Genomic DNA, 15,131 nt, shown 5'->3' on the forward strand with positions numbered 1-15,131 from the left:
CTGTATCTTCTCCAAAAACTATCACACAGAGCTCTAAAAACTCTCGATAGTCATCTCCGAGTATTTTTGTTGTCAGTGCAGTATGGTAAAAGTCAAGCAAATCATCGATTTCGGAAGCGGTTAGGTGCAATGTGAGATTTTCTCTGTGGCACTGAATTTTATCGGGATCAACATTTTTACAGTTATCTCTAAACTTTTTGAAGAGTAGTATGTCAGGGCTTGTGGTCACTTGACTGATTTTTACTTCAAACACAGCTTTTAATACCAACTATGGCTATATTTGGTATATATTGACAGTTAAATTCACTTTCCAGATATTGTAGAGCAAAATTTCAAGAACTTGTCCATTAGATGGCAGTTTAGAACCAGATATTTGGTGTTTTACGACTCCTATTAAAAATATACTCTTTTTAGAAGTACGTAAAACTAACAACATCTTGCCTGAACGAGTGATTTTCGTTTACCAACAAAATAGCAAGTTACTACAAGCTCATCAACACGTTTGCTCGCTGGCGTCTTAATGTAAAAGTACTGACATCTTTCGATGCAAGTCGGCACGAGTTGCAGTTGTCCAAAATAAACAAAAAAAAATTTATAAGTGTTTTGTCATTATTAAAACAAAATTAGAGGGTATGCGTTTAAAAATAACAACTTTAATTTTTTGGGACACCCTAATATATATATATATATATGTAAGATATATTGAAAAAATATTAAAAATAATACATGTTATGTTAGTTTTAGAAATTAGAACCATAATAAACAAACACTTAAATATGTGAATATTCATGATTTATGAATTGTATATCAATACCTATACGTTTATTACCCACAAGATATAACAATGTATGATCCAGATATAAATGTTGTAGTCATCATTATACAATACATATTATAAATAAATTAATATTCGAGCATGTCCTGTGACTTTAATTAATTATTAAAATTGGCTAAGCGCAGCGAAGTTCTTCTTTGACTTGACCACTTTGAATTTCTCTATCTATCTGTAATTTGTCTATCAGTAAATTTGTTTGTGTGTTCCGTGTCTAATCAATCTTGTCACGATGGTAGCCATGTTCTTAATTTTTTTTAAATATTATTTTATTTATTTCTTGTTAGAGCAATCCCTAATGAGTTACAAAACTCATTGTAGGACGAGAGGAACTAACAATATTGGGTAATGGAGTAATAACATAATTGGGTAATATTGAAGATGGGAGTTAATAGGTACAATTTATCAATGGTATTTTGTTATCAAAATTATAAGTTTCACATACGAAACAGTACAAAAATATAGAAAATGGGAGGTTAAGTAGAACAAACAAGAAGAAACAAAAAAAGGAAACAGACAGGGATATACACATAAGCACAGAGACAAAGCAGGAATTTAGAAGAAGGCAATTACCCACTAATACATTTGTAAAAATAGATTATGCTCTATTACAAATACAGGGGATGGAAAAGGAGAGAGAAAGAAACAAAACAAAATAAAACACGACAATTTTACGTATTTTATTTTTTATACTACCTAATTAGGGTACTTTGAACGGTATCGGGACGTGTACGCACAGAAATCTGTTCTATGATTAGTGCGGATACCTTAGCGTAAGCGAAGGTGTGCAGTAGTATTGGTGAACAAAACCGGCGACACTGGGCAAAACAATTCCACACAGTATGAACTGCTCATAGCACATCTCTTTCTTCTAATATCTTTGGTTATAACTATAGAGTGTGAAGGCAATATAGTTAACAAATTTTATTCCATATTTCGTAGTGTGTATTAGAGGAAAGCGGATTTTATTGTTATTCCGAGTATTGTCGTTGTGGATGTCTTGATGTTTAATGGTACCTTCTTATTCCACAAGAGCGCATGAGCGCTTCGACTGTTGCGAGCTGTCAAGTCGGAGTAATCAACACTAAGCGACGTCTACTGTTCACAGAACTACTAGTATTTCATTGTCTAAAGAAATGAAACTAGCAGTCCACGGTGATACCAAATCTGATGTATGGCAGTGAGGCATGGAACTGGCAAAGGAAGGATGACTAGGTAATGAATACTGTAGAAATGAGATACCTGAGAAGTGTGTGCGGTAAAACCACCCATGATTCACAAAGAACGCAACACTGATCTGCAAGTGTAATGAGACTAATGAGTATAGTTAAGTAAGGGACGATTTGACGGTATGATTTGGGCATGTAAAGCGAATGAATGTGGAAAGTCGAATAAGGAGAATATTTAACCAGAATTTGAATGGTAGAAGAAGTTAAGGACGCCCTAATTAACTGAACCAAATACTTGAGGCCATGTCAATAGTCAGAATAGTTGAAGAATTTGTTTAAATGTTAATGAAGCAATCTGTATGTGCCAAGAGTAAGTTATTTGGCGGTTCGTCCTTTCTGGGAAACGGCCTCAGTGTTTCCTCCCTCTTATAACATGGGTCTCTTCAAGACGTATGCACTGAGATAAACCATTTTCTTCAATAATATAAAATAAATAAACAGTAGGTACTTGGGGAACTGTGAAGAAATATAAATTGGAAATGTTGTTTATGAATGCTCACATAACACAAATTTATTAAGAAATAAACAATAGAAATACAGATATTGGAAACAAAACGAAATTGTGCTACCGTTGAAGGACAAACCGATAGAGGTATTTTGTATTCATAACTCCTTGTGAAATTTTTTCTGGACTATGGACTACTGTAATTGAATTCTTGGTGGACTACCGTAACTGTCAAAAAATATTAGATTAATAGATATTTCAAAGTTCTATAATCTTAATCAACCAGAATAACATTTCGTTAACCCAGAAACTTCAAACCGAGGAGGTTGTGCAAATGTCAAATCGTAATTTAAAATCCTTATAGATTATATCCTATTCAATGTGCGCTATTGTAAAACTACCGGTATAGATTTTGTTTTTTAAATTTAATCATTGTTTTTTTACTTCAGTCCTAAATCTGGTAACGTGATCTTCAGTGCACTTAGACATAATACCGACAGCTTCACAGTTATCTGTCACGGAAACCATCTTAGAGCAGGATTGAGCAATTTCTCCCATCAGATCAGCAAATGTCTCCTCTTCTCCCAATATCATCTTAGCCACATTAAGCAGAGCCTCGTGCATAAATTTACCATCTTTAATCATATCGATCTTCTCCAACATGCACGCGTACAAGCATTGTCCAGTTTTTGTGGTAGGAATCTTTTTCTTCATGAAGAGTGCAATATCTGCATCTGTTGCTCCAACTTTGGCCATGCAATCGGTACCATTTTGCAAGAAGTCCTTAGAATGTCTCATGAACATTTCTGCCATATCCATCGTCGGAAAACCGCTTCCATAGTTGATAAACAAAATCAAAGCTATCGCAGACAACCCAAACTTGCAAAACATTACTAAAAATGTGGATGTATTTTGAAATTGAAATAAAATTTACGTCTGGCAAGCTCTGAGCTGCGATTAGGTATAAAATAGAATTATGCAAGCCTTATTTTATAGGTTCTCAATATGCGATTATTTTGTAACTAATATTTGAGTTATTTTTTGTTGATCAATTGAGTATTTACAATTATCCGAATCTAGATTCGTGTCGTTTGATTGCTTTTAAAATGACTGCCAATCTAATTCACAGGAAATGTGAATATATATTTTTTTTAATATCTGAAAATCTGAGTTTTGCTTTTATGTGTTTCAATTTAGATTGGTGTACCTAAGGATAAAAAAAACGCACATTATTAGAAAAAAACCTACTTCAAATATCAACCGACATACGGCTTAATTCCTTTGAGCTAGTGATGGGTCATGACTCATTTTAATTAGAGCGGGAGCCATCATCAGCTCAATAATTTTGTACGGTTCAAAGAGTCGAATCAATTGAACGATGGCTCAATTGAACGAGAGCCGTGAGCACAGACTATGAGCAATGTGAATACTGTACTCGCCTGTTACGACTCACCCGGTACGGCTCCCAGCTCTCAGCGTAAGGGTATGAATGAGCGTACGACTCTTGGTACCGGAAAGGAAGATAATATGTTAGACAGTGAGTAGGCGTATTAGAGATTTTTATGTCCAATCCAGAATGTCGGACGGACAGACGCTGTTTACGTCTCTAACGGCCGCTGTTCCCAATCCTAATAATCAAATTCTAAGCGAATCATCACTGCACTACGTAATTCCAACACACAATAATTGCTTAAGCAAGCCGCCCAGTCTAAGCCAGCCGGACAGATGGATTAACCATTTAAGCAATATGTAAGGAAAAAACTAGTTACAAAAAGTGTCGACAGAGTGAAAAAATACCGCGAATGATCAAATGTCACTCTGACAATCGACAGTCGCGCTCCTTTCAGTTTTTTGTGTTGCATTTATCATTATCGTTTTAAAATGGATAGAGAAGTTTTAGACATTTTAGATATACTAGATATTGCGGAATGGGCCGAAGTAATCGATGAAAACATCGGGTTATACAGGCGGCGACAGGGTGTGGATGTCAATTACATCGAACTATTAAATGACAAAGAATTTTTTGACCGTTTTCGTATGACGAAAACGTGTTTTTTGTATATTTTGAACCTAATTGAGGAGAATTTAACTTATGCAAGCGAAAGGTAAGTTTTTATTTACGCAAGTGTCATTTTTGCGATCAATGTGCGAACTATTTTGCCCTTACCTCATGTCAGATCTGAAAACCTTTATATTCTATCAATTTAATGTTATTATACCTTATTTCTTTTTAGAAACTGTCCAATTTTACCGTGCAATCAGTTGCTGATAGCATTACGCTTCTATGCGACGGGAAGTTTCCACATCACAAATGGAGACTTCTTCAAAATAAGTCCATCTGCCACCAGCAAGATAGTAAAAAAAGTGTCTTATGCCTTGGCAAGCTTGAGACCACTTTACATTAAATTGCCAGTAGGACAGGAGGTCGAAATTGTCAAGAGGGAGTTTTACGAAGTTGCAGGATTCCCTAATGTGATAGGTGCGATTGATTGCACTCACATCAAAATCCAATCCGTTGGTAAGTGCCAAACCAAATAAACCAATACATGTGTTGGTTGTGCCTGCATTGTTTTCTGTACAGTAACAAATAAGTATAAGTATGTATTGTGTTAACCATCTACTTTCTAAAACAGGCGGGTCAGAAGCTGAAACTTTCCGAAATCGGAAGGGATACTTTTCGTTAAATGTCCAAACAATATCAGACGCGAAGATGAGGATAAGAGACATAGTAGCCAGGTGGCCAGGAGCAACGCATGACTCGCTCATCTTCCAAGGTTGCCGCGCCAAAGCGGTCTTTGAGACCGGCCAATACCCAAATGGAGTACTCGTAGGAGACAGCGGATATCCATTAAAGGTATTAAATACACAACTTTAATGTTTTAATCAAATAAGATATTTGTATAACGTCAGTAAATTGTTCCGTTCCTTCTCACCTTTTTAAAATTCACGTCCTCGACCATCCAGATTGTAAATTCTGTGCTTTAGACGTGGGAACTTTAGATCACATATTTTTTGGTTGTCGCTCTCTAAATAAATATACTCTGTTCTACCAAGCGTAATCTAAAATTGCCCCCCCCCCCCATTCAACATCTCATCTATTCTAAAGTCTGAACTCGAATCCAATCTTCCATACGATTCTGAATTATGCACATTTAAATAAAATTAATATATTCATATTCACCTTTCCTTTCTCTGTAATTTTAAATGATAGCCTATAACAATCCTTGAAAGGTGAAGTCAGAAATATAAAAAAAAAAAAATTATTAAAAATACTGGGTTCAGTGTTTATATAGTTTTAATGACTTTTAAACAAAACATTTGCATAAAATAACATTAAAAATACTGTGTTCAGTGTCTACATAGTTTTTAACTTTCAAACAGGACATTTTCAAAACATAACTTGAAAAATAAGCAAGGAACGTACGTTATAATCTCTTTTCATAATTTAACTATTGCAAAAAGTTTTTTGGCAATGTGGTATGTAAGAAAAATTTAATTAATTACACAAGAGACATTTGCATAACATAACTTTTAAAATATTGTGTTCAGTGTTTACATAGTATGTAATGACTTTCAAACAAGATCTTCCTAAAAACATAACTTGAAAAATCAGCAAGGAACGTACGTTATAATCTCTTTTCATAATTTAACTATTGCAAAAAGTTATTTCGCAATGTGGTATGTAAGAAAAATTTAATTAATGACTTTTAAACAAGAGACATTTGCATAACATAACTTTTAAAATATTGTGTTCAGTGTTTACATAGTATGTAATGATTTTCAAACAAGATCTTCCTAAAAACTTGAAAAATCAGTAAGGAATGTACATAATCTCCGCGTTCACAGATGGCGCTAATTTAATTATTATTACAAAAATGTTATTGGGTAATGTTAAATGTAAGAATAAGTTTAAAAACATACAAAGTTATATAAAATTATTAAATGAAGAATGCACATTTCAACGCGCATCGTTCGCAGATGCTCCAGTTGCTCGATTTTAAGGACATTCTGAAAAAGAAAACAGTATAATATTATTACAAAAATATTAATGTTTTATTTCAGACATATCTCATGACACCATACAGGAATCCTGAAACACCTGTCCAACAAAACTATAATGAAAGACACATTAAAACCAGAAACGTTGTGGAAAGACAATACGGATTATGGAAAAGGAGGTTTCCTGTCTTATCGAACGGCCTGCGACTAAACCTCAACACCACAATGGCAGTGATAGTCGCATGTGGAGTTCTGCATAACATATGCATCAATCGTGGGGAGGAACATCCACAAGATTGGATCAATGGCGTTGACGATGTTCCAAACAATGTCGCAGAATTGAACAATGCGGGGAACGTTGCAAATTTAAAAAGAGACGTGATTGCAAATAATATGTACAATGTATGAGCACTACTCGTAGTTGGTATGTTTTTGAACCTGCGATCCAAAATGTGTGTTACTTGCTATTTCTTGTTTTTTCTATTTATGAAAATAAATAAGTATTTCTTTAGAGTAGATAATAAGTTTGATGAATATTTAAATAAAAATAATAAGTAAACAAAACAATTACCACTTCTTAATTTCTTTAGGGTGATCTCTTTGGCCTCCCTCTCCAACCTTACAACGGCAAGTTGCTCTTTTAATATATCATGGCGAATTGCCCATTCCGCTGCCTTCGCGAGTCTCTCCTCTTGTATCATCTCCAAAACAAGTTTTTCTTGGGCGGCTTTGGTAGAAATTATTTCTGTTGTCATTTCTGACTGGACCTTTGCCTTCGCCTCCATGTCTTGCATGTCCTTAATTCTCGTTCCTTCCGCTTCAAGCTTGGCGGCTGCTATTTTATGCAAATCAGCGAGAAGAGAGTCCTTCGCTGATTTCTTCAAACACAGCCGCCTCTTGAACGCCTTCCTAGGAACTGAAGGGGGGACGGTTAGTGAGGACGTAACTGGAGTGGGGGGAATTTCAGATGGCAGTGGGGAGACAGCTGGTGCCGACATCACGGGATGAATGGCCTGACTCTGAACGGTTAATGGGGGGACAGCTTGAACCGACATCTCGGGAAATGTGAAAATCGGATTTTCTTCCTAAACAAAAGATAAGAAGAATATCAACAAAATTCAAATATAACTGACATATTTATTTATAAAGAAACAAACAGTACATTGATCACATTGGTGAGAAAATTTACAGATATTAATAATATTTCATGGTTGGTACCTATGATATGTTTCTCTGTAGTGTCTTATTTATGGTATGTATATTTATTAATTATTGGGTGATGTGCGTAATGGGTAGGTGTGTGTGTTGTATGTGTGAGTATGTTTGTAGATGTGAGAAGTGGTGATGTGGGAAGTGATGATGTATGCACATTGAACTGTTTATATTATTGACATTATGCTCTTTTTAAATTTGGGCAGTGAATCGGAGAAAATGTCGATGTTAGAGTTTAGGCAAATATTATTTAACGTTTTGTAATTCAGCGTGTGGAATAGTTCTGTGTGGCGCGTATGTCTTAAGGGTATATCAACATGAATTAGGGAAACAAGTTAAGTACAGTCGATGTTATTATTTAAAATTCTGTGTATATGTTTCCTTTTGTTGAAAAGTTTGAAATGTACATTCAAAGTTATTGTTGAATTTGATGGTAAGATATTTTATAATTTTTTTTTTAAATATAGTATTATATATATTATCCTTCAATGTGATTGAGAAGTCAGTAAAAATTAAATAAAATTACCAATATCCAGTCCTCAGTCTCTACTGATTTCAGTTGATGCTGTCCTACGAGTACCGTGTTAGAGTTGGCTGCGTTGGTAGTTGGCTCGCTCGCATCATTTGAATCAAACCTTTCAAAATACAATAGAAGGACTTGAGAGTAAAATCATATAATATTTAGCAAGCAAGAAGTAACATACACAATCCAACTACAATGTACAATGCATGATAAGCTTTCAGATTCCACTACGTAATACTACAAAACTAACTAACTAGTAACTAACCATCAGGCCGTTTCTCCGCAGGGGTAGGTACAGTGGACACTGGACAGACCGCCAAACAACTCGCTCACACCACACACTCTTTGCCTCATTCATACATACTCTTCTATTATTCTGACTCTTGACAGAGCCCGTCTCAAGTAACTGATACACTTGATCGTGCCATGTCTTCCTCGGGCGTCCCCGACTTCTTCTACTATTCACATTTGCGTCAAATATTCTTCTTACACTACTTTCTTCATTCTTCACTCGACATGCCCAAACCATCTTTATACTACAAGTTGGGATTTATTCCTGTGCAGAAATTCTGGTACTAACCACCACATCTGATTATTACTGAGGCAGTTCATTTATGTATAATACTATATAAGTAATTTTTAATATTCTTATGTAACGGCCAATAAAAGAGCGTTAAAAAGAAAAAAAATTTAAACTTACTGGTTTTCCAGGCCGGAAGAACTTATGCCAATTGCTGCTTCGACCTTTAATAATACAGGGTCCTCAACATCTTGGCTGGGCCCTCCCCCAGTACCAAATATGTGGCAACGGATGCTGGCCCTCTGTGTTCTGGCTTCTCTTTTTAAATTGTCCCAAGCCTTTTTGAGAGCAACGAGCGATCTGCAATGATTTAAAAGATTAGAAGAAATAATTTGGCCTCATTCCCTTCAAGCATCGTCTCATACACAGTTTGGTTATTCTGACTTTTGACATGGCCCGTCTCAAGTATCTGGTTCACTTGATCGTGCCATGTCTTCTTCGGGCATCCCCGACTTCAACCATTCACATTCGCGTCATAATATATGTCTCATTCGCTCTAATACGAAACAGAATTGAGCTAGGAAAACCCGAGATACGAAACAGAATTGAGGGACAAAATGAAGCTTGTTAATTTCATCTGAATTTGAAGAAGACACAATATTATATAAGCGCCCTTGAGGTGATTTCTCACGAAAACGGCGCTATATAAATTAGCCAAATATTATTAAGATAAATCACATACCGTTGAGATGAGCTCCCGCTGTTAAACTGGACTAAAACGTTGTTCCAAGCGGCATCCTTTACTCTCGTATTCAACAAATAACTCGGACCGCCCGTTGATTTCGATAAAAGTGCCGGCGACGATGTAATGAGCTCTACCAGCCTCATCTTATCATTTTGTGTGAAGTTCTTCGCACGCTTTGCTTTGATATCCATTTTAAGATTTGTTTGTGTTTGTTTTGCTGTCGCACGGAAAAAAAAACTTACGTCGATCTGCCAAATCAAATGGGAAGTCCCGATTGTGGCATCACGTTCAAATTGTCACTTTATTTTTAATATATTATATACGTTAGTTTAAAAAATATGAAATACCAGTTTATAGATAACGGTATTTAAAAGAAGTAATGTGTATTAATAAGAGCTACAATAATTAACTCTTTAATATTAATTAAACATAGAAAGTTTTTATTTTGATGTCATTTTATTGTCTATGCTAATGTTCGGTAGTGTGTGGGGCTACTTAAGATTTTCAAAGATAAAATGATTGGGAACAACGCAAATCGAACGTTCCCTGCAAAATGCTTAAAAATCGCTTGGCTTAGCAAAAACAAAGATTTGAACTTAGATAACGATTAAAAAGTTGGGAACAGCGGCCGTAAGTATGTAATAACAATTAATACTTGGATAATTTTGATGGCGTTCGTTTCTAAATATCTCCTGATAAAGAAGGGTTAAAATTCAATTGAGCCGTTTTACGGTTTACCAGGAGTCGTACAAATATGATATAATCAAAAAGAACTAGCTCTATTGTTCATTAACCATTCAATCGCAACTTTGAATACTTTTAAGAGGAAGCTACAAGCCAAAAATGTGTATATTCTTGGTATACTTTATATGGTAGGTAATAAGCATTTAAATCGCTTGACAAACGGAGTCTGGTTTTTACTTATTTTGTACATAATTTTATAAGAAAGCAAAAGAGTTAATCAAGTGAAACTGTCACAGATAATCTTAACTATAAAACTCTATTTTTTTAAAGTTGTTTCCTTTATGCGTTCATACATTTCTATTGAAAAAATATTTTTTGCAGTAGTTTGCATTTATATTTTTTATTGAGTAATTTATTTATTTTTCGGAATAACTTTATTGAGTAAAACCTCAAATTGTAATATTTTATTATTGAAGACAATATTAGCGATTTCTAAACGAAAATCTGAAACAGAAAAATCAGAAAAGGATACGGTCACATCTAGGACTCGAACCCAGGACCCTTGTCTTTCCGTAAAGATAGTTGCCAATAAAAATGTGCGGTGATAAAATGAAGACAATGTTGGGAGTTCTTATTCGAAGTATGATACAGTTAAAAGTGACCGAGGGGGATAGGGTCCCATTAGCTCAGTTGGCAGAGCGGTGTCCCGGAAAGACAAGGGTCCTGGGTTCGAGTCCTAGATGTGACCGTATCCTTATCTGATTTTTCTGTTTCAGATTTTCGTTTAGAAATCGCCAATATTGTCTTCAATAATTTAATTTATTTTTGTTATATTATTTGTATTCTACTCAAGCGAAGCGATAGGAAAACCTTCAATTTAACTAAAGCATATTTTTTGGTTTTCATAATGTACACCAATTCGTTTGTACAAATGTACAGTAATTATATAATGTACAAAGATTAATCAAAATAGTGATTTGGCTCTTACAAAAGATATTCTACTTTTAAAATAATCTTATTGAGATTCCGAGTTGTAAAAGTAATGAATGACATGTAATTACCTTGATAGAAAAGATCGTAAACTATGCTCCGAAAATTATAATAGAACACATTCTTAAGCGCAACATATACACACGGATAAGAGACATGTTAAAGGAGCTGAATATTTTGACGGTGAAGCAAACTGTGTATTTGAATGTACTTATTTTTATACATAAAATTAACTTAGGGATGATGTCTAAGGAACTGAAAAGAAAAATAAATTACAATAACGAGATACACGGACACGGGACGAGAAATTTTAAGCAAATTAGATTGCCAACAAGAAAAAAAACAAGCACCCAAAAATCTCTGATGTACCAGGCCGTTCAACTCTATAACAAAATCCCGAAGGAAATTGCTGTGATAGAAAATATTAATAAGTTCAAAAATGAATTAAGAAAATATGTCTATCTCAATTATTAATGTTTCTTTTTTTGTGACTTTAGTGAAATATTTAAAGAAAAATTATGTTTGCCAAACAATGTACATGTTTATATGTTTATAAAACTATTAGCACACACGAAGATGTGAGCTAACTTGAGATTAATAAATAAATAAATAACATCTGGGTCTGTTATTTTATTTACTACGTCATTAAATATTAACAAAGGAAAAGCAGGTACTTGAACACGTATTCCGATATATCTGGAATGTAATAAAATGTTATCAGGAAACGGCCTCATTTTAATATGATGTTTTATTAAATCAGCAATACTCATTTTTTTTCGTGTATCCAAATACTATGAAACATCTTTCCCTTGCGAAATACACGTCAAATGGCAACTCGTTGAATCATTGCGGTAGGTTAAGGGTTGCAAGGTTTAATAAAATAATAGCTGTTGTGAATTTTTGTTCGCAATAACAGTAATCAAACACAATTATCGTAACTCAGCGAAGTGGTAGTATAAAATTATACAAAATGATTCATTATTATCCATTTATTATTTTCAATTTGTACCGCCGCCCCGGGAACCATTTATTGGATAACCAACAAATCTGACCCTTTGACCTTTCCAACAGTGTCTCTCGACCCATCGCCTTGCGCCGCAGTGGCAAGGATATTTTCATATGTCCGTCATTCCTGGACACATTGATCCCTAGATTCCTACCCAACCATTTACCTATCCAGAACTTCCTCTCCTTCCTTCCCTTAAAAAAGACCCTCCACAAAGCAGCACGAGGGAAATTATTTTCCTCAGGGCCAACTGTGTGGGGTTAATGAAAAAAAAAACTTCAACGGGGAAAACAAAAATGTAAAGTTCATTTTGCGATATTTTCAACAACCGGTGTAAAAAGCTTTAATAAATTATTAAATGAATGACATCGGGAGGGCACATAGAAACAATACAGATATATCGATCTTTTTTACTTTATTATTTTTATTTTATACAATACCTTTACACATTTTAAAATATTATTTGATAATGTGGGGCTCATTTGATGCTTTACCCGTGCTGAGGGACCCATTTAAAATGAAAGAGACATTCGTGTATGAAAAAGACAGTATGATTATGCCGAGTAGTATAGATGAGTAGATCTTATTACGAGTAGCTTCCTTCTAAGTCACATGTACCTGGGTATAGATTCTCCAATCCAGGCCGCTCGCAATCGCTGTCTAAAGTACATATATTGGTCGAAATTCTTATTCTTGAATCTCGTCGAAGGTACACACTTACATACGTCAAACGTCAAAAGTCATTCCACTGTCCGAGTGGAATGACTTCGTCAAGAATCGAGGCCCAGTAGTGAAAACAGTGTACCTATACTCCAGTATTATTATTGTAAAGCTACCCATCTCTCCAGAAGAAAACACAGGTAATATACAAAGAGGAACAAGTCTATTAAAAAGTGACTCAGTCAAAACACCCAAAAAAATTGGTGTGGTCGATAGATCACCACATTTTTGTAATAATATTTTTATTACAATATTATTGTCTTATTTGTTCTTTAATCCATTTTTTAACTTTGTATATAAAATGTTTGTTGTTTCACTCATTTTTTGTATCGAGTAAAAGATAAGTTAAAGCCAAGTTCAATTATTACAGAGAAGTTCAATTATTACAGAACACAAAAATACAAGTTAGTAAATTACTATTGCAGGAAAATGAAAACCCCGAGTTACTCAAATTATTACTTTGGAAACACCTTACTTTAAAGATGTTTATTCAAATTTAAACAATAAAAATGGGGTTAATTTTAAAATTTAAATATTGAAAATCATTGATAATTTCAAATATTTCCAATTATCAATGGAGGTAGGTATAAGATGTTAAGTAGTGGGGAGGGGAAGGAGATGGGGAAGATAAAGGTGGGTAAGTACCTGGCTATTCAGATCTGGTCACTAAACACGGCTAAAGCCATTTCAAGCAACCGTTACAATTCTGAATTGTGGTCTTTCACCATAGCGATATTGCGAGTATCTTCCACTCTGGAACGTGTGGCAAATATATTAATTATATTTTTGAATTATTAAATTGTGAAATGACTACGAAACGACGACAACCTAATAGTTGAATTGTTTCTATGGAATTTATTTTTGTATTGGAAATTAGAAAGAAATTATTATTTTTCTACTATCTTTTATCAGTCTACCATTGTGTCAACCAAATCAACCAAAGTTAGCACACTTTACCCCCTTCTTCTTCTTTCGTATGGTGGGGTGTCAGAGAGGGACATGTAGGTCTGCAAGCCAGTCTAGGGTCTCAGGCGTCGCCATGTGGACCTCAACAATCCCGTCGGGGAATGAATGCAGCGGGCATTCGTTGACCGCACTTTACCCCCGGACACCCTGTATGCTTCCTTATTTAAAAAATACTTGGAGAACAGTGAAGAATATAAAAACTGCTGTTAAAAATATTTTTATTTTCGCTCTCATAACACGAATTTATCATAAAATAAACCATACAAGTACAAAGCTTGAAAATAAAACCAAATTGTGGTACCGTTGAAGAACAAACCGATAGAAGTGTGCTGTGTGACCGGATTGAGCTCAAATCTTCCTTGAAATTCTTTCTTGACCAGATGAAATATAATTTCATTGGCCTATCTAGGACTAAATAAGCGTCATAAGTTTTCAAATTTGTCATAGGTTTTTTGAATAATCTAGATCATATGTTGTATAATTATTTGACAGTTACTTTGACCTAGGAATTTCAGACAGAAGAAGTAGCGCTCTCCGCTAGAAAATCAACGTTTCAACGTGCGCTGTTGTCAAAATACCGGCCCAAAATTTGTCTCAAAATTGTTAATTATTGTTTTTTGACTTCAGCCCTAAATCTGGTAATGTGATTTTCAGTGCACTCAGCCAGCAAACCAATTGCATCACAGCTGTCAGTCGTGGTTACCTTCTTCGTGCAGGATTCAGCAACCTCTCCAATCAGATCAGCCACAGTTTCCTCTTCTCCCAATATCATCTTAGCCACATTGAGCAGAGCCTCATGCATGAATTTACCATCTTTGATCATGTCTATCTTCTCCAGCATGCATGCGAGCAAGCAATGTCCAGTTTTTGTGGTAGGAATCTTCTTCTTCATGAAGACTGCAACATCTGCTTCTGTTGCTCCAACTTTGGCCATGCAATCGGTTCCATTCCTCATGAAGTCCTGAGAATGTCTCATGAACATGTCTGCCATGTCCATCATGGGGAAACCATTTCCATAGCTGATACACAAAAGCAAAGCTATCGAAGACAACCCAAACTTGCAAAACATTACTAAAAATGCTTAATTAATTTTGAAATTGCTATAAAAATTACGTCTGACACACTCTGAGCAGTGACAAAGTATAAAATAAAAATGTGCAAGCCTTATTTTATATGCTCTCAATAATACACAATTATTTTGTGTTTCGATAAAGTATTTATAATTATCATCGAGATTCGTGTCATTTGATTGCTTTTAAA

The 15,131-nt window shown here is 34.8% G+C and overlaps 3 protein-coding genes across 3 annotated transcripts; all 3 read right to left on the reverse strand.

Moving 5' to 3' along the window:
• Positions 1 to 2,935: 2,935 nt before the first annotated feature.
• Positions 2,936 to 3,325, reverse strand: LOC149413497 (general odorant-binding protein 28a-like). Its single transcript, XM_089644412.1, has one exon. The coding sequence runs from the start codon at positions 3,323 to 3,325 to the stop codon at positions 2,936 to 2,938; it is 390 nt and encodes a 129-aa protein (XP_089500538.1).
• Positions 3,326 to 6,133: 2,808 nt separating this feature from the next.
• LOC149413498 (uncharacterized) lies at positions 6,134 to 8,312 on the reverse strand. The gene is made up of 3 exons (XM_089644566.1): positions 8,244 to 8,312; positions 7,077 to 7,590; positions 6,134 to 6,514 (listed from the first exon to the last, which is right to left on the reverse strand). Exons 2-3 carry the CDS (start codon positions 7,558 to 7,560, stop codon positions 6,504 to 6,506), a joined length of 495 nt encoding a protein of 164 aa, XP_089500692.1. The 5' UTR covers positions 7,561 to 7,590; positions 8,244 to 8,312; the 3' UTR covers positions 6,134 to 6,503.
• A 6,166-nt stretch (positions 8,313 to 14,478) lies between these two features.
• On the reverse strand, positions 14,479 to 14,868 carry LOC149413499 (general odorant-binding protein 28a-like). Its single transcript, XM_089644413.1, has one exon. The coding sequence runs from the start codon at positions 14,866 to 14,868 to the stop codon at positions 14,479 to 14,481; it is 390 nt and encodes a 129-aa protein (XP_089500539.1).
• Between the last annotated feature and the right edge of the window lie 263 nt (positions 14,869 to 15,131).

Source organism: Hesperophylax consimilis, chromosome 21, assembly GCF_061612785.1.
Source record: "Hesperophylax consimilis isolate HC1 chromosome 21, BYU_Hcon_1.0, whole genome shotgun sequence".
Lineage (NCBI taxonomy): Eukaryota > Metazoa > Arthropoda > Insecta > Trichoptera > Limnephilidae > Hesperophylax > Hesperophylax consimilis.